At 43.7% G+C, this 21,015-nt stretch overlaps 1 protein-coding gene across 1 annotated transcript in view; it reads left to right on the top strand.

The window, feature by feature from the left end:
* ATP2C2 (ATPase secretory pathway Ca2+ transporting 2) overlaps positions 1-21,015 on the top strand; it is a 138,813-nt gene that overhangs the window by 66,701 nt on the left and 51,097 nt on the right. Inside the window, exons 8-11 of the mRNA XM_082270788.1 lie at positions 12,700-12,849; positions 14,456-14,524; positions 15,476-15,551; positions 20,057-20,123. Of these exons, the coding sequence (XP_082126914.1) occupies positions 12,700-12,849; positions 14,456-14,524; positions 15,476-15,551; positions 20,057-20,123 (362 nt within the window). The remainder of the gene's footprint in view (positions 1-12,699; positions 12,850-14,455; positions 14,525-15,475; positions 15,552-20,056; positions 20,124-21,015) is intronic.

The following is a 21,015-nucleotide window of genomic DNA, read 5'->3' as shown; positions in this document are numbered from 1 at the left end:
AGAGTCAGTCTGTTATAGATGAAGGGAATCCCCGGCCACTTACATATAGACAGCTGTGGGCAATAAACAATTTGGCACTCATACTTTTGTTAAGTTTGTGAACTTGTTTCAAGTCTGAACCCCGGCATTCGACTCATCGCTCACTAGTGCCTAACCCCTGTCATAAAGAATAGAAGGAGCTCATTCTGCAGCTTCTGCAGTCACACAATGGTGCAGTGTTCAGCGTTGCCTAGTAAAGGTTGTGTAGAAATTATTCTTTCCGGGAAGATTATCTGAGTCTTGTTACAACTCATATTAGCTGACATTTGTTTAGTGGTTTGGGGATTTCTTCCCTATATAAGCTGCTTGCATCCTTGTCCTCATTTCTGTATTAGTTTACACTTGATGGTTGTGTGCGCTTAGGTGACCTCCTTGCTGATACCTGTGTGCACTTAGGTGACCTCCTTGGCGATACCTGTGTGCGCCTGTTATACCTGAAGGGTTTCACATGTACTGTCACTTTAAGGCTGGCTCCACCCAGGAGTGATGACAAGGGTCAAGGGGCAGAGTGGCCATCTTATGACACATGTAGAGATGTATTGATATGCAGAGCTGTCCTGTAATGCTGTACAGTGAGTCCTGAATAAACAACCGTTGTTCCAGACCAGAGTCCTGTGTCTCTCACAACACGGAGAATATAACAGTGGCGACGAGGATGGGATTTACAAGGTTACTATCCGTGTGAGAAAGGAAAGGAAGAAAAAAAACTCTGGATTGTCAGGAATACAAAACCCACAGAGCCCAGCAGGAAAATGTCATTGATCGGGACATTAAGTGAATTTGATGGCGAACAGACAACGTGGATTTCTTGGATTGAAAGATTAGAACAATATTTCTGTGCAAATGCCATCCCAGACGACAGGCAAGTAGCAGTGTTTCTGACAGTGGTTGGTGCTAGGACATATGACACTCTTAGGGATCTCCTTTTCCCTGAAAAACCAGCAACTAAGACTTTGGCAGAGCTCCTGACACTGTTAGGGAATCACTTCCAGCCTAAACCACTAGAGATTGCAGAAAGATTCCGGTTCTATCAGCGGCAGCAGCAGCCAGGTGAAGATATTAAGGCTTATGTGCTCGCCCTTCGCAGACTAGCCTCAACCTGTTCTTTTGGGGAGTATTTACCAACTGCACTGAGGGATAAGTTTGTCATGGGACTGAATAGTGAGTCTAGCCAAAAGAGACTGTTAACAGAGAAAGACCTTACCCTTACAAAGGCAATTGAGATAGCTTCAGTGATGGAAATGGCTGTGAAAGATACAGAAGCTTTGAACCCCCAGAGCAGAAGGGGAGAGGTTAAAGAGGAAGTTTTCAGAACAGCAGTCAAGCAAACTGCAGCTAACTGTAAATATAGAACCTCACCAACCAGGACGTCAGCTTGCTACCGTTGTGGGAATACAGACCATGATCACAAAGTCTGCCGGTTTAAGGATCAGCTCTGTCATAATTGTGGTAAGGCAGGCCATCTGAAACGAGTCTGCCGTAGTAAGAAGGTGCGAAATAAACAACCTCTGAACACCAGGACAAAGGCATATATGGTGGGAAGATATACATCGTCATCTGAATCAGAGGATGAGGAAGTGCTCCACAGATTGGACATACATCATATGCATTCAGCACCCTCAGCAATGACTGTAGAGGTAACCGTGGAAGGAAAGAAACTCAAGATGGATGTAGACACAGGAGCAGCAGTTTCAGTTATCACCCAGAAACAATGGAGAAAACTTCTGATCCGAACAACTGTCCGTCCAACACCAATCAAACTGCAGACATATTCAAAGCAGATACTCCACCCACTGGGGTACGTGAAAGTACAGGTATCCTATAAGGGTCGGACAAAGAGAATGCCATTATATATCCTAGAACATGGGGGACCCCCTCTTTTTGGGAGAGACTGGATTGCTCACTTTGGCATGCCAGACATAGCCATTAACCCCTGCAACACCGTGACCATCCCATCAGGGGATGAAGAGGGATGGGTGGAATCCCTGAAACAGCGATTCCCGCAAGTCTTTGATAACCATTTGGGAAAAATAAAGCATGACTGTGTGAGACTCAGGCTGAAACCCAATGCCCAGCCTAGGTTCCTTAAAGCTCGGACGGTACCTTTCGCACTCCGAGCAGGTGTGGAAGCTGAACTAAGCCGGCTGGAGGAACAAGGTGTCATCTCAAAGGTAGAGCACAGCGAGTGGGCATCACCAGTTGTACCAGTAAAGAAAGCGAATGGGGACTTACGCATTTGTGGCGATTTCCGCATGGCACTAAATTCTCAACTGGAGATAGACCAGTATCCCCTACCCAGAGTAGATGACATTTTTGCCTCTCTTGCAGGTGGTCAAAAGTTCACCAAGCTTGATCTCAGGCAAGCTTATTTACAGTTTGAGGTCCACCCTTCGTCCCGCAAGTTTCTAACAATCAACACTCACAAGGGACTGTATGAATACAATCGGATGGTGTTTGGGGTAGCCTCCGCCCCAGCCATTTGGCAACGCAAAATGGATGAGATTTTGGCGGACATTCCTTTCACACAGTGCCTGTTAGATGACATGCTCATCACGGGCCTGACGGACCAGGAACACAAGTGTAACGTGGAGCTGGTGTTGGCCAGACTCCAAGAGCAGGGTCTAAAAGTGAACTTGGCGAAATGCCAATTCATGGTACCTAAATTGGAGTTTTGTGGCCACCTTGTGGATGCAGAGGGTATACACACCACGGAAGCCAAAGTTGATGCTTTAGTAAAAGCTCCAGCCCCGACCAACGTCCAGCAGCTGCGATCATACCTGGGCTTGCTGAACTATTACCACAAATTCCTGCCGGATCTAGCACACACTTTGTTTCCATTAAACAAGCTTTTGGAGAAACACTCCAGATGGAACTGGTCGGCTGCATGCCAACGTGCTTTTGAAGTTTCTAAGCGAAAGCTGTTGGCGTCACGCATGCTCGTGCACTATGACCTCCAAAGGCCTCTCACCTTGGCTTGTGATGCCTCACCCTATGGTCTAGGGGCTGTACTATCTCACGTTTTACCAGATGGGTCAGAGAAACCTGTGGCATTCGCCTCCAGGTCCTTGACAAAAGCAGAAAGCAATTACTCTCACATTGACAAAGAGGCTCTGGCGCTCATATGGGCAATTAAGAAGTTTCATCTTTACCTGTATGGTAGGGAATTCACCATACTGACTGATCATAAACCACTCCTTCAGATCTTTAGCCCTGACAAAGGCATCTCCCAGACGACTGCAGCCCGTCTTCAACGCTATGCCCTATTCTTGGGAGCATATAGCTACAAAATCCAGTATCGCAGCCATGATGCCAACGCTAATGCAGACGCCATGTCCCGTCTGACAAGGACATTAACAGACTCTTCTCCACCTGTCAAGAGTTGTCGTTACACCAGCCTGTCCTTTCTGTCTTCCGGGGAAGTAGCAGCCCATACAGCCAAGGATACTTTCCTTAAGACAATACTCTCCTGGGTACGGTACGGTTGGCCAGCAACTGTCACACAGGATTATGAACCTTACTTCCGTAGGCGTCTGGAATTAACTGTGGCTGGCAACTGTGTTTTGTGGGGAGACCGAGTGATCGTTCCACAGACCCTCCGGAGACACATTCTGGAATTGCTACATACTGGTCATCCCGGGGGCACACGTATGAAACAAAAGGCCCGAGGCTATGTGTGGTGGCCGAACCTCGACTCCGATATCACGACATATGTGAATGCGTGTGCTGGATGTGCACAAACTGCGAGAGACCCTCCTCGAGGGTGCGTCCAGCCCTGGACTTGGCCCACGGTTCCCTGGTTTCGCCTACACTTGGACTTTGCAGGCCCGATCAGAGGACACACCTTTTTGATCATTATTGATGCCCATTCAAAGTGGCCTGAGGTCGTTCCTGTTACTCAGCCAACGACTAAGGCGACGATTTCCATACTGTTACATCTCGCTGCTACGTTTGGATTCCCCAGAGAAATTGTCACAGACAACGGTGCACAATTCACAAGCCAGGAGTTTCAGGGTTTCCTGACGGCCCACAACATCAAACACAAGTTGACCGCACCTTACCACCCGGCTACAAATGGTCAAGCAGAAAGGTTTGTACAGACCTTCAAACGCTATTTCAAAGCTACTGTGGCTACAAGTAAACAACAGTCCCTGTCACCCCAGCAGCTGGACTCCTTCCTTTCTGCTTACAGAACCACACCACATGCAACCACTGGGAAAACTCCAGCTGAACTTCTTTTGGGTCGGCAGCCATGGACTGTTTTGGATATGCTCCGCCCTCAAACGGTCCAGGAACATGTACGGCAGTCCCAAGACAAGAGGGTCGAACACGACGAGATTCCCCGGTTTACAGCCCAGCAAAAGGTATGGGCCCGATCTTATGGCGCTTCCAACACTCGTTGGCTTCCTGCTATCGTCGCAGAGACTTTGGGACCCAAAATGTATAGGGTCTGCCTGGAAGATGGTTCCATTTGCAGAAGGCATGCGGACCAATTGCGTCCTCGTTCTCAGCTGCCCGAATCCCTGACATCGGCTGCACCTCCAGTGTCTCAAGGATCTGCTCCTACCGGATCAGGAGGCATTGAGACTGATGCTTGGGGAGACTCTGAACTTTTGAACTCAGCTCCAACAGAGCCCTCCAGCCCTGGTCCAGAGGTCTGCTCACCCTCTGAGCTAGGGAATCCCCTCTTGGCCCCGCCGGTGTCCATTCTGGCCAGCCCTGCTTCCTCCAGCCCCGAGTCGCTGGGTGCCCGTCCTCAACGACACTGTCGCCCTCCTGACCGGTTTCAAATGCAAGACCGGTTACGAGACTTTCGACGGGCCCGCCGAAAGTGATCCGCTGCCATTTTCTCCCCGGAGCTTCCCTGGAAGTTGTTCTCACATCCGGACATGGAAGAAACCATGTAAATCTCCTGAGTTGGAGGACTGTATTGGACAATTATGAGTTACTGTTTTATGCCTGTTCTCGTTTTGTTGTTTTTTTTTTGTTTTTTGTTTTTTTTTAGGTATGGATGGAAGGTGTTATACCTGAAGGGTCCTGAAGGGTTTCACATGTACTGTCACTTTAAGGCTGGCTCCACCCAGGAGTGATGACAAGGGTCAAGGGGCAGAGTGGCCATCTTATGACACATGTAGAGATGTATTGATATGCAGAGCTGTCCTGTAATGCTGTACAGTGAGTCCTGAATAAACAACCGTTGTTCCAGACCAGAGTCCTGTGTCTCTCACAACACGGAGAATATAACAGCGCCCAGGTGACATCATTGCTGATATCTGTGTGCGCTCAGGTGACATCCTTGCTCATACCTCTGTGCACTCAGATGACCACCTCGCTGATACCTGTGTGCGCTCAGGTGACCTCCTCGCTGATACCTGTGTGCGCTCAGATGACCACCTCGCTGATACCTGTGTGTGCTCAGGTGACCTCCTCGCTGATACCTGTGTGCGGTCAGGTGTCGCCCTCGCTGATACCGGTGTGCGCTCAGGTGACCTCCTCGCTGATACCGGTGTGCGCTCAGGTGACCACCTCGCTGATACCTGTGTGCGCTCAGGTGTCCTCCTCGCTGATACCTGTGTGTGGTCAGGTGTCCTCCTCGCTGATACCTGTGTGCGCTCAGGTGACCTCCTTGCTGATACCGGAGTGTGCTCAGGTGACATCCTAGCTGATACCTGTGTGTGCTCAGGTGACCTCCTCGCTGATACCTGTGTGCGCTCAGGTGAGATCCGCACTGATACCTGTGTGTGCTCAGGTGACATCCTCGCCGATACCTGTGTGCGCTCAGGTGAGATCAGCACTGATACCCGTGTGTGCCCAGGTGACATCAGCACTGATACCTGTGTGTGCTCAGGTATGATCCACACTGATACCTGTGTGTGCTCAGGTGAGATCTGCACTGATACCTGTGTGTGCTCAGGTGAGATCTGCACTGATACCTGTGTGTGCTCAGGTGAGATCTGCACTGATACCTGTGTGTGCTCAGGTGAGATCTGCACTGATACCTGTGTGTGCTCAGGTGAGATCTGCACTGATACCTGTGTGTGCTCAGGTGACATCAGCACTGATACCTGTGTGTGCTCAGGTGACATCAGCACTGATACCTGTGTGTGCTCAGGTGACATCAGCACTGATACCTGTGTGTGCTCAGGTATGATCCGCACTGATACCTGTGTGTGCTCAGGTATGATCCGCACTGATACCTGTGTGTGCTCAGGTATGATCCACACTGATACCCGTGTGTGCTCAGGTGAGATCCGCACTGATACCTGTGTGTGCTCAGGTATGATCCACACTGATACCTGTGTGTGCTCAGGTATGATCCACACTGATACCTGTGTGTGCTCAGGTATGATCCACACTGATACCTGTGTGTGCTCAGGTATGATCCACACTGATACCTGTGTGTGCTAAGGTATGATCCACACTGATACCCGTGTGTGCTCAGATGAGATCAGCACTGATACCCGTGTGTGCTCAGGTGAGATCAGCACTGATACCTGTGTGTGCTCAGGTGGAATACACAATGATTCCTGTATGTTCCAGGTGAGATTAGCACTGATATCAATGTCCCCTCAAAGACCTCCCTCTGCTGTCCCCTAGGAAGCATCCCTCAGCCTAAAATAACCGCTCCCATAGCTCAGTGGACTACCTGGTATTTTTACATGAGTACATGACTCATTTTCAGCAACTGATTTTTTTTTTTTCCACCCATTGCTTTGAGGAGTTCTTTACATGTTATTTTTAGTTTGCTCTTTGATCATCTTTCTCTTTTGTGAAAGAGGTTTAACCTTTAACAGATATGTTTTTCCACATCATAAAACTAGATGGTGGGTTACACACCTCGGAGATATTCTCACAATTCGTACAGATTCTCATTCTTGTTTGTTCTGGGTGGATCTGGATTATACCCGGTGTTTACCCTCCTTGCCTTCTGTACACACATCTCTTCTTTTAAATCCCATGTTGTAGGCATCCACTACCCCCCCCCCCCCCCTTCCCGAACCGATACAACCGAACTTCAAAAATGGCTCACAACAAAGTTTATATAAATCTATAATACAATAAAATATAATATATTGTCTGCTTTCCTATGATCAGGACTAAAAAAAATAACATTTTAGAAAATCATTCAGAAAATAAACACAGGTTCACTTTAAATTTATTATCGCAGGTGAGTCAGAGCAAATGACTCTGCTCTATCCGGAGTGGGTACTCCATCCCTCCCTTCATACACCTCTGCCTGAGGTTTCAATCAGAGACCTTATTAATGAAAGGAGACCACAACTGTCATACTATCTTGTTAGTTAACCCATAGTGCTTCTGGAATCCTTTGTGTTCATTTGTAAAACAGATATAAAAAGTACACACATTGAAAATAAATTTCCAAAGTGTGGCAGTAAAGAGTTTTATACTTTCACGCACTGTACCAGAGACCTCTGAACCCCCCTTTTTCCAGTTTTTACTGCTTGTTGGCGGGCAGGCAGCCTTTATTCCAAAAGTTTAACCGAAAAAACTCCCCACTAACCTTGATGTTCTCTCGCTTGCCAAGCAATATTAAATACCTACACTGCTCACTGGCTTTAGTCAGGTAAGACGTTTGGACTCAAGGCTGCGGATAAAAACAATTAATCTTTGGCTCATTGGGGCTTCTGAACGTCACATACAATATAAAGCCAAAATATAGTAAAAATATATTGTGCAATTTAATGGTTAAAGGAAAGAAAATTGCTTGATTCCCATATGCAGCTGAATGCAGTTGTTAGATTTTCTATGTTATATGAAATATTTCTGTTTCTGTAATAATCATCCAATAATTGCTGTATTTATCTATTTTCCTGTAATATTCCTCCATGTCCCATAATACTGTATTTTCCTTCCTAATCCTGTTTTTCCCTTCATTATAATCCTATATGTCCTGTAAAAAGAATAATAACAATCCTGCATTTTCTATAATAGTATTTAGTGTAGTAGTAGTAGTAGTTGTAATAATCCTGTATTTTTTTTTTTTCTAACAGTAATATTTCTGATATTCCTGTATTTCCTGATAATATTTCTTAGGTTTCCTTAATAATCCTGTATTTCCTGTAATAAAAATCCTGTGTTTTCCATAATAGTTCCATATTTTCCTTGATAATCCTGTATTTCCCCTTATTAATGATCTAATATACCCTGTAATAATAATAATAACTAGAAAAAAAAGTTCGTCGAGACAAACTTTAAGTTGGCTTGAGAAAGCCTGACCAGAAAGTTTTGAAAAGTTTAGATCGATCGATCGATAGATAGAAAAGGTTTGAAGATGGATCGATAGATAGAAAAGATTTGAAGATGGATCGATAGATAGAAAAGGTTTGACGATCGATCGATAGAAAAGGTTTAACGATCGATCGATCGATAGAAAAGGTTTGAAGATCGATCGATAGAAAAGGTTTGAAGATCGATCGATCGATAGAAAAGGTTTGAAGATCGATCGATTGATAGAAAAGGTTTGAAGATTGATCGATAGAAAAGGTTTGAAGATCGATCGATCGATAGAAAAGGTTTGAAGATCGATCGATAGAAAAGGTTTGAAGATCGATCGATCGATAGAAAAGGTTTGAAGATCGATCGATAGAAAAGGTTTGACGATCGATCGATAAAAAAGGTTTAACGATCGATCGATCGATAGAAAAGGTTTGAAGATCGATCGATAGAAAAGGTTTGAAGATCGATCGATTGATAGAAAAGGTTTGAAGATTGATCGATAGAAAAGGTTTGAAGATCGATCGATCGATAGAAAAGGTTTGAAGATCGATTGATAGAAAAGGTTTGAAGATCGATCGATCGATAGAAAAGGTTTGAGGATCGCTCGATCGATAGAAAAGGTTTGACGATCGATCGATAGAAAAGGTTTGAAGATCGATCGATAGATAGAAAAGGTTTGAAGATCGATCGATAGATAGAAAAGGTTTGAAGATCGATCGATAGATAGAAAAGGTTTGAAGATCGATCGATAGAAAAGGTTTGCGATCGAAAAGGTTTGAAGATCGATCGATCGATAGAAAAGGTTTGAAGATTGATCGATAGAAAAGGTTTGAAGATTGATCGATAGAAAAGGTTTGAAGATCGATCGATCGATAGAAAAGGTTTGAAGATCGATCGATAGAAAAGGTTTGAAGATCGATCGATCGATAGAAAAGGTTTGAAGATCGATCGATCGATAGAAAAGGTTTGAGGATCGCTCGATCGATAGAAAAGGTTTGACGATCGATCGATAGAAAAGGTTTGAAGATCGATCGATAGATAGAAAAGGTTTGAAGATCGATCGATAGATAGAAAAGGTTTGAAGATCGATCGATAGATAGAAAAGGTTTGAAGATCGATCGATAGATAGAAAAGGTTTGAAGATCGATCGATAGAAAAGGTTTGCGATCGAAAAGGTTTGAAGATCGATCGATAGAAAAGGTTTGAAGATCGATCGATAGAAAAGGTTTGAAGATCGATCGATCGATAGAAAAGGTTTGAAGATCGATTGATAGAAAAGGTTTGAAGATCGATCGATCGATAGAAAAGGTTTGAGGATCGCTCGATCGATAGAAAAGGTTTGACGATCGATCGATAGAAAAGGTTTGCGATCGAAAAGGTTTGAAGATCGATCGATAGAAAAGGTTTGAAGATCGATCGATCGATAGAAAAGGTTTGAAGATCGATCGATTGATAGAAAAGGTTTGAAGATTGATCGATAGAAAAGGTTTGAAGATCGATCGATCGATAGAAAAGGTTTGAAGATCGATTGATAGAAAAGGTTTGAAGATCGATCGATCGATAGAAAAGGTTTGAGGATCGCTCGATCGATAGAAAAGGTTTGAAGATCGATCGATAGAAAAGGTTTGCGATCGAAAAGGTTTGAAGATCGATCGATAGAAAAGGTTTGAAGATCGATCGATCGATAGAAAAGGTTTGAAGATCGATCGATTGATAGAAAAGGTTTGAAGATTGATCGATAGAAAAGGTTTGAAGATCGATCGATCGATAGAAAAGGTTTGAAGATCGATTGATAGAAAAGGTTTGAAGATCGATCGATCGATAGAAAAGGTTTGAGGATCGCTCGATCGATAGAAAAGGTTTGACGATCGATCGATAGAAAAGGTTTGAAGATCGATCGATAGATAGAAAAGGTTTGAAGATCGATCGATAGATAGAAAAGGTTTGAAGATCGATCGATAGATAGAAAAGGTTTGAAGATCGATCGATAGAAAAGGTTTGCGATCGAAAAGGTTTGAAGATCGATCGATCGATAGAAAAGGTTTGAAGATTGATCGATAGAAAAGGTTTGAAGATTGATCGATAGAAAAGGTTTGAAGATCGATCGATCGATAGAAAAGGTTTGAAGATCGATCGATAGAAAAGGTTTGAAGATCGATCGATCGATAGAAAAGGTTTGAAGATCGATCGATAGAAAAGGTTTGAAGATCGATCGATCGATAGAAAAGGTTTGAGGATCGCTCGATCGATAGAAAAGGTTTGACGATCGATCGATAGAAAAGGTTTGAAGATCGATCGATAGATAGAAAAGGTTTGAAGATCGATCGATAGATAGAAAAGGTTTGAAGATCGATCGATAGATAGAAAAGGTTTGAAGATCGATCGATAGAAAAGGTTTGAAGATCGATAGATAGAAAAGGTTTGAAGATCGATCGATAGATAGAAAAGGTTTGAAGATCGATCGATAGATAGAAAAGGTTTGAAGATCGATCGATAGAAAAGGTTTGCGATCGAAAAGGTTTGAAGATCGATCGATCGATAGAAAAGGTTTGAAGATTGATCGATAGAAAAGGTTTGAAGATTGATCAATAGAAAAGGTTTGAAGATCGATCGATCGATAGAAAAGGTTTGAAGATCGATCGATCGATAGAAAAGGTTTGAAGATCGATCGATAGAAAAGGTTTGAAGATCGATCGATAGAAAAGGTTTGAAGATCGATCGATCGATAGAAAAGGTTTGAGGATCGCTCGATCGATAGAAAAGGTTTGACGATCGATCGATAGAAAAGGTTTGAAGATCGATCGATAGATAGAAAAGGTTTGAAGATCGATCGATAGAAAAGGTTTGCGATCGAAAAGGTTTGAAGATCGATCGATCGATTGAAAAGGTTTGAAGATCGATCGAAAAGGTTTGAAGATCGATCGAAAAGGTTTGAAGATCGATCGATGGATAGATAGATTAGATGAGTTTGAATGAGTTTACATTGATTAGCATCAAAGCTTGCTTGAGTCTAATGGGATTTGGAGCTTGGGTCATCTGAACATCCTGTCAATGAAAGTCTATGGGCATTTTTTGGGTTTTTAATTTTAATTTTTAGGAAAACCGTAACTCAAACCAGTCTGAAAAGATATAGCACACCGAGTCAGAACAGTATGAAGGTCTGTGCCGAGTTTGGAGTATGTAGCTTGAACGGTCTAGGAGGAGATAGTGTCCAAAAATTTTCTGGCCATAAAAATAAAAGAGAAGAAGAATAATAATATGTTTAAATACAATATCAGTAAGTTGGCTGTTCCAAGCCAACTTAATAATGTATTTACTAGTAATTATCCAGTGTTTCCTATATAATAATAATCTCATATTTCCTGTAATCATAATCCTGTATGTCCATAATAATATTTCTGTAATAAGAATTCTTTCCTGTACTAATAATAATCATATATTTCCTGTAATAATCCCATATTTCCCGTAATATTAATCCTGTATTTCCTGTAATAATGTATACCGTATTTTCCGGCGTATACGACGACTGGGCTTATAAAACGACCTCCCTAATTTTTAAGTTAAAACATAGGTTTTGGGCTATACTCGCCATATAAGACTACCCCCCCCCCCCCCCCCTTCCGAAGCAAGGCAACACCATTGAAAAACATCAGATTTGTCATAGATCTCCAAGGTACCCCAAGTACTGTAATACATGTAATCTCTCATAATATCTCCAAGGTACCCTAAATATTACCAGTAGATGTAATCTCAAGACGCTGGCTGTGCGGGAATCCTGTACTGGTATAACCTATGTACCGTAGCTTCGGCTACATACAGTATACCGCGCTGAGCCAATTACAGTGAGCGATGTATTCTATTATTGAATGCAAAGCCTGCTCAGATTGGCAGAGTCAGAGAGGTGGGCTGATGTTACTCAATAATAGAATACATCACTCTCCCTGATTGGCTCAGCGCGGTACACTGTATGTAGCCGAAGCTACGGTACATACGGTATACCGGTACAGGATTCCCACACAGCCAGCGTCTTGAGAGATTACATCTACCGGTAATACTTATACTTGGGTTACCTTGGAGATATTATACTCGGCGTTTACCCCATTTTTGGGGGATTTTTTTGAGGTTCAAAAGTAGTCTTATACGCCAGAAAATACAGTACATTTCCTGAAGGATTACGGTATTTCCTGCAATAATACACGTTTCCTGTAAAAATGTACCCATATTACCTTCAATAATCATGTATTTCCTGTAATAATAATAATCACGCATTTTCTGGAATAATTTTTCTGTTTTTCTTGTATTTGGTGTGTGCAATGGATTGTCTTGTATCTCTTTAAAAAAAAAAAAAAAATTCTTGGTGTCACTGACCATCTCATTCTGGCTCCTAAAACTTTTATGAATGGGAAAATGTATTTTGTTTTTCAGACGACGGATCTGTTGGTGGATGAATCCAGTTTCACAGGTGAGACGGAGCCATGCAGTAAGACCCATGGGTCGATAGATGAAGCCAGCGGATTGGCAACGCTCAGCAACATCGTATTCATGGGGACACTCGTCCGATATGGCAAAGGAAAGGTGATTGTGGATGGGGGATATTAAACTATATATAAAGCGAAGTAGAGCTTTCCTCTACTGAAAAAAATAAATCTATAAAAATCGATAGATATAATAATTATGTCTGCACCTCATTGGGGGGGGGGGGGGGGTTACATTTGATTTCCTGTTCTGGAGACACAACGGGAAGTGAGAGGAAATGTCTGGATAGTTAAAGGGATTCCCTTCTTAGACACCATAAAAGGTGACCCCCATTGCAAGTTTTCCCTTCTATTCCTCTTCAAATGACGACCTTACATTATTGGATTTCTCATCACTTTCTGTCTCAGTGACACCATGAGACATATAAATGTGAATCTTCCCAGTGGGGGCATGGACAGCAATAAAAACATGACAGGGGCTCTAACCCATAAAAATGTCTTTAGATGCACGTTAATGTCTCTAGCAGAGGTGAGGGCTGTGTGTGTGTGTGTGTGTGTGTGTGTGTGTGGTCTGGGGGCTGTGTGTGTGTGTGTTCTGGGGGCTGTGTGTGTGTGTGTGTGTGTGGTCTGGGGGCTGTGTGTGTGTGTGTGGTCTGGGGGCTGTGTGTGTGTGTGTGGTTTGGGGGCTGTGTGTGTGTGTGTGTGTGGTCTGGGGGCTGTGTGTGTGTGTGGTTTGGGGGCTGTGTGTGTGTGTGTGGTCTGGGGGCTGTGTGTGTGTGTGTGTGGTCTGGGGGCTGTGTGTGTGTGTGTGGTCTGGGGGCTGTGTGTGTGTGTGTGGTCTGGGGGCTGTGTGTGTGTGTGTGGTTTGGGGGCTGTGTGTGTGTGTGTGTGTGTGTGTGTGTGTGTGTGTGTGTGTGTGGTCTGGGGGCTGTGTGTGTGTGTGGTCTGGGGGCTGTGTGTGTGTGTGGTTTGGGGGCTGTGTGTGTGTGTGTGGTTTGGGGGCTGTGTGTGTGTGTGGTCTGGGGGCTGTGTGTGTGTGTGTGTGTGTGTGTGTGGTCTGGGGGCTGTGTGTGTGTGTGTGGTCTGGGGGCTGTGTGTGTGGTTTGGGGGCTGTGTGTGTGTGGTCTGGGGGCTGTGTGTGTGTGTGTGTGTGGTCTGGGGGCTGTGTGTGTGTGTGGTCTGGGGGCTGTGTGTGTGTGTGGTCTGGGGGCTGTGTGTGTGTGTGTGGTCTGGGGGCTTTGTGTGTGTGTGTGGTCTGGGGGCTGTGTGTGTGTGTGTGTGTGTGGTCTGAGGGCTGTGTGTGGTCTGAGCCCATCCCAGATGTCATCTGGTTATTAGTGAAGGTTCTGCTTTGTATAATTACCCGTTCACCTGTCTTGAGGTCTGTGTGTAGTCTGAAGACTGTGTGTTGTCTGAGGTATGTGTGTGTGTGGTCAGAGGGCTGTAAATAGTCTGAAGGCTGTGTGTGGTCTGAGGCTGTCTCAGATGTCATCTGGTTATTAGTGAAAGTTCTTCTTTGTGTAATTACCTGTTCAGCTCTATGTGTACCAATGGAAGCACCACCCCTAACAATCAACCCATTTTATATGAGGGTCTCGGACCTCACACAGCCCTCGGCTATGCACTAAATGTATTCTCGATGGAGAAGAGACTATTCCTGGTGCTATACTTTGCATTTCTCCTGATACTCTCCTTCCCTCTGGCAGGGCCTGGTCATCAGTGTTGGAGAAAAGTCACAGTTTGGTGAAGTTTTCAAGATGATGCAAGCGGAAGAGGTCTGTATATATCTAATGTATGATAAAAATGTATATAGTACTTTGTATCACTTTGTATGCTGTTAAGGCCCCGTTCACACTAGTGCAAGTTGAGATGCGACTTCAGAATAGAATCGTATGACAATGGAAATGACATTGTTTTTAATGGTGCTCCTTCACATCAATAAAATGCGATTTTGGGGAAGGTGCCTGTGCTACTTTGGTGCAATGCAGTGCGATTTTTGTGCCCCAAAGACTTCAATAAAGTAGCACCAAAAACATATGTACATGAATCGCCCTTGCTCTCAGCAGGGCATTCCAAAAAGCTGGCAAAAAAACAAAAAATGGAATGAGAGTCCTCCTCAATCCATACAATGCCCTTCGGTCTGGTATGGATTTTAAGAGGGAACCTCCTGCCAAAAAAACTAAGAAAAATGCATGGTGTATCATATGATGTGTATATACATTGCATATCTTTATTATATATATATATATATATATATATATATATATATATATATATATATATATATATATATATATATATATATATATATAATATTATATATACCTGTTCAGCTGTGATTTTATAACTAAGAGGTGCTTGTTCTCTGTTGGGAATGGCTCTCTATTGAATAGCGCCCCCCCCCCCCCCCCATTGCACACCTGTTCCTATTAATGGCATGCAAGGGACAGTTCTTTATTTCTATACTGTGAGGACGGAGGGTACAAGTAGCAGAGTCCATGTAAAATCTATATCTTGTTTTTAATTACTTCCTCTTCTTCTTCTGGGTAATATATTTATGGCATCTGATAGCCAAGAATGAGCGGAGAATCTGCCACCTCCACCAATCCGCACAGACTGCTCACCTGTCAGTCGCTGTGCTGTGACAGTGGGCTCACACTGCAGTAGTCATTGGTGTCGCCATATAATCCCCCAATGAATTTCTCTGGTTTCCTCTTCTGTTTCAGACCCCGAAGACCCCTCTACAGAAGAGTATGGACAAGCTGGGGAAGCAGCTCTCGCTCTTCTCCTTTGGGATTATAGGTGAGAAACAAATCACTTGACCTTGATCTTCATACAATCTCGCTGTGCTGTGTGTGGCTGTCCAGACAAGTCTCTGGAGGACACTAGTGATGGAGTAGAATTGTCTGATCTGGGGTTCACCCCTAATGTTTGTAGCGTGATTGTTGGCTACTAATAAAGAATATACAAAATGTAAAAGAAGATCAAGCCCCAGATGATTACATCAAATGTCAAGACAAGTAGCTAATGCTTTTCAGGGGAGCAATGTATCCCCTTCATCAGGGCATTTAAAATGTATGGCAAATTCCTGTATGTAAAACAAAACAACAGAAATGCCCAGCTCAACTTACCAACCAGCCTGCTAACCAACTGAATTGTCCTGTCTAACAGTATACTTTGAAAACGGTGTTTAGTTTGCACACGTTTGCAAATACATGCTTAAGCTATAGAGCCCCGTCATGGCACCCCAGTATCTGTAGTCCAAGCTCCGCTGTGGAAGTACATGCATTATAATGTATAATGTAGCCTCCACAATGGAAGTACATGCATTATAATGTAGCCTCCACAGTGGAAGTACATGCATTATAATGTAGCCTCCACAGTGGAAGTACATGCATTATAATGTAGCCTCCACAATGGAAGTACATGAATTATAATGTATAATGTAGCCTCCACAGTGGAAGTATATGCATTATAATGTATAATGTAGCCTCCACAGTGGAAATACATGCATTATAATGTAGCCTCCACAATGGAAGTGCATGCATTATAATGTATAATCTAGCCTCTACAATGGAAGTGCATGCATTATAATGTAGCCTCCACAGTGGAAGTACATGCATTATAATGTATAATGTAGCCTCCACAATGGAAGTACATGAATTATAATGTATAATGTAGACTCCACAGTGGAAGTACATGCATTATAATGTAGCCTCCACAGTGGATGTAAATGCATTATAATGTATAATGTAGCCTCCACAGTGGAAGTGCATGCATTATAATGTTTTATCTAGCCTCCACAGTGGAAGTTCATGCATTATAATGTATAATGTAGCCTCCACAGTGGAAGTACATGCATTGTAATGTATAATGTAGCCTCCACAGTGGAAGTACATGCATTATAATGGATAGATAGAGGGCAGGTGAGCCTGGAGGGAGCACTCCCCTCCTTAAAGGCACAGGGGAGCACTGGACACATAGCAACATGGCAGCAAAGGTGTCCAGTATGTCCCCTTACAAATATTTCAACAGTACAAATAAATGGCCACTGCCCTCCCCTATAACTGGACTTTGCAATGCATGCAAAACAAAAAAAAAGAATTTCTTGGATCGACTAACCGACCAGGCTGCTAACCGACCAAATTATCCTGTCTAACCATATATATATATACAGTACAGACCAAAAGTTTGGACACAGCTTCTCATTCAAAGAGTTTTCTTTATTTTCATGACTATGAAAATTGTAGAGTCACACTTCAAGAGGTAGTCACTTGAAATGGTCTTCCAACAGTCTTGAAGGAGTTCCCAGAGATGCGTAGCACTTGTTGGCCCTTTTGCCTTCACTCTGCGGTCCAGCTCACCCCAAACCATCTCGATTGGGTTCAGGTGGTCCGGTGACTGTGGAGGCCAGGTCATCTGGCGCAGCACCCCATCACTCTCCTACTTGGTCAAATAGCCCTTACACAGCCTGGATGTGTGTTTGGGGTCATTGTCCTGTTGAAAAATAAATGATGGTCCAACTAAACGCAAACCAGATGGAATAGCATGCCGCTGCAAGATGCTGTGGTAGCCATGCTGGTTCAGTATGCCTTCAATTTTGAATAAATCCCCAACAGTGTCACCAGCAAAGCACCCCCACACCATCACACCTCCTCCTCCATGCTTCACGGTGGGAACCAGGCATGTAGAGTCCATCCATTCACCTTTTCTGCGTCGCACAGACACAGTGGTTGGAACCAAAGATCTCAAATTTGGAGTCCTCAGACCAAAGCACAGATTTCCACTGGTCTAATGTCCATTCCTTGTGTTCTTTAGCCCAAAAAAGTCTCTTCTGCTTGTTGCCTTTCTTTAGCAGTGGTTTCCTAGCAGATATTCTACCATGAAGGCCTGATTCACACAGTCTCCTCTTAACAGTTTTTCTAGAGATGTGTCTGCTGCTAGAACTCCGTGTGCCATTGACCTGGTCTCTAATCTGAGCTGCTGTTAACCTGCGATTTCTGAGGCTGGTGACTCGGATGAACTTATCCTGCGCAGCAGAGGTGACTCTTGGTCTTCCTTTCCTGGGGCGGTCCGCATGTCAGCCAGTTTCTTTGTAGCGCTTGATGGTTTTTGTGACTGCACTTGGGGACACTTTCAAAGTTTTCCCAATTTTTCGGATTGACTGACCGACCTTCATTTCTTAAAGTAATGATGGCCACTCGTTTTCCTGTACTTAGCTGCTTTTTTCTTGCCATAATACAAATTCTAACAGTCTATTCAGTAGGACTATCAGCTGTGTATCCACCTTACTTCTGCACAACACAACTGATGGTCCCAACCCCATTTATAAGGCAAGAAATCACACTTATTAAACCTGACAGGGCACGCCTGTGAAGTGAAAACCATTTCAGGTGACTACCTCTTGAAGTGTGACTCTACAATTTTCATAGTCATGACAATAAAGAAAACTCTTTAAATGAGAAGATGTGTCCAAACTTTTGGTCTGTACTTTATATATAATGCATGTGCTTCCACTGTGGAGGCTGTTAACATTCAGAGTTAGGACTACAGATACTGGGGTGCTTTGATGGGGCTCTGTAGCTTATGCATGTATTTGCAAATGTGTGCAAACTAAACCCCTGTTTTAATGCATACAGTTAGGACAATTTGGTTAGTTAGCAGGCTGGTCGGTAAGTTGAGCTGAGAATTTTCCTTGGTTTTGTTTTGCATGCGTTGCCCTTTCATGTGCTTCTTGCTGCAAAGGGCAGTTATACTGTAGGTGAGTGCAGGGGCTATTTGTTTGTAGAATTCCTATATGGACTATAGTACATTCTCCTAGAAGAGCATTTTCATCAGAAGACAAGCATAAACAAAGGAACAGAGGCTCTGTATAGAAATGACTGGTCCCCTTCTAGGAGAGTGTACTAGAATCCATATAGGAATTCGGTCATAAAAGCCCAAGCCCTGATGAAGGGGGTATTTTTGACCTTGAAACACACTGGATACTGCTTGCCCTCCAACCACAGTCCATACACTACTCAGGCAATCAATAAATTGCTGACCACTGCAGGTGCTTACCCCGGCTCGCTACCAAAGATGTAAATGAAGAAAAAGAAAATGGTAGCACACTGCAGTGAAGTCAAAATATATAGAGACCTTTATTGTCACTATGCCAGACAAAAAGAAAACACAGGAACTGGTTGATGCGTTTCACATGAACCACTCATGCTTACTCATAATGTGTGATTGGTGTGAAACGCGTCAACCAGTTCCTGTGTTTTCTTTTTGTCTTGCATTGTAACAATAAAGGACTCTTTATATTTTGACTTCACTGCAGTGTGCCACCAATTTCTTTTTTTCATACTGCTTGCCCTAACATTTCATGTGATTGTCTGTCTGGCTCTCTTGTGCACTCTGATCTTTTTTTCTCATTTTGGATATATCTTCCTGTTCATGTGCGAAAGAAAAATATACATTTCTAATATTTTGTAACTGTTCAGAGCAGATCTGGGAAGCCGTGTTCCAATGTCTTACCTCAGTGGTCCTCAACTCCAGTCCTCAGGATCCACTAACAGGCCAGATTTTAAGTATTAACTTGGGAGATGCAGACTAGAGTACTGCAATCACTGAGCAGCAAACTATATCACCTGTGATGTATTTCAATTATCTTGCAAACCTGGCATTTTAGTGGGTCCTGAGGACCGGAGTTGAGGAACACCGTCTTACCTTGTCTGGTTTTATGTCTAAATAAAGTTTATATAAATTCAGAACATTCCGTTTTGGAGTTTTTGAAATATGGGAGGTTGGAACCTCTGTCAGATTTTTATTGCTCTGTCTTTCCCTGCCAGAGAGATTCACTCTTTCTGTTCATCCTTGTATCACCAGGACAGAAAGTGATGGGAAATCCAAAATTTTACACTTGCTACCTGTTGTCAGTCATCCTTTAAGTGTAAGCACCTGAAATTGTTGGGTTACCAAAAACCAGCTGAAAGATAAAATCAGGCTTGAAGGTTGAATTTCCTGCTCTGTAGCTGATCAGTGGGAAGTGGAGGGACAGTTGGGTTGCATTGCAGGAAGGGAAATGTCGGGATGGTGCCACCTATGTGCAGACGTTCACTTGTAGTCAGAAAGTAGGCCATTGCGTGAAGTCTGTGAGATTTCAGGCTTTGAAAAATGTATAACTTTACATGTGTACCATCTTTTAAAATAATTCCTATATAGAGGTTACAGCTGTGCTTTTACTTGTTTGTCTGGAGTTGCCCTTTAATCATATGTATCCAGAGTCAGGGTGTCGTCTTAGCGCTGTAATCGTTTCTGTCTTTCAGGATTAATCATGCTGATTGGTTGGCTGCAGGGGAAGCCTCTCCTCAGTATGTTCACCATTGGTGTCAGGTAAGTTGACACAGAGCGATCTGCACCCAGCAGGATCCTAGCGCTTGATGTACATCACTGCCTATTACATGACTTACCCCAATGCCCTTGCTGACACACCCCGAAGTCTCTATACGTCACACAGCCAGGTGCCCCCAGGATGGGGAACAATGCATTCTCAGCAATTGCGTCACTGAACTTTGACTTGCATACTTTTCTAAACAATACATAAAAAGCCATTACGTAGTGACAAAATGACAACTTGAATCATTTTCATAAAAGAGATGCCAGAGATCAACGAGTCTGTCACTCTGGAAATATGTTTATCATCATTTGGTTGTGTAACTTGTGACATTTTCTGATAAATGTCTAATTTCAGAGTTATTTCATTGCAGGGAGACAGATGGCTTCTTGGCGGGAGTCTGCCTGGATGGGCTTCCTATAGCTGCTGGGCTTCTCTATTACCTGCCCGTCATATCTTATTTGATGTAGGGGGACTGCCAGGCATCTGTATAGTGGGACTACTGGAGTATCCTTGTAGGGGGACTACTGTGGTATTTGGGTAGAGGGATAACCATGAGGCCCATGTAGAGAGGCTGCTTTGGTGTCCATGTAGGGGGCTGCTTTGGTGCCCATGCAGGGGGCTGCTTTGGTGCCCATGTAGGGGGCTGCTTTGGTGTCCATGTAGGGGGCTGCTTTGATGCCCATGTAGAGGGGCTGCTTTGGTGCCCATGTAGAGGGGCTGCTTTGGTGCCCATGTAGAGGGGCTGCTTTGGTGTCCATGTAGGGGGCTGCTTTGGTGCCCATGTAGGGGGCTGCTTTGGTGTTCATGTAGAGGGGCTGCTTTGGTGTCCATGTAGAGGGGCTGCTTTGGTGCCCATGTAGGGGGCTGCTTTGGTGCCCATGTAGGGGG

This window comes from Pelophylax lessonae (assembly GCF_965119305.1).
Source record: "Pelophylax lessonae genome assembly, chromosome: 10".
Lineage (NCBI taxonomy): Eukaryota > Metazoa > Chordata > Amphibia > Anura > Ranidae > Pelophylax > Pelophylax lessonae.
This window is presented reverse-complemented; position numbering and strand designations above follow the sequence as displayed.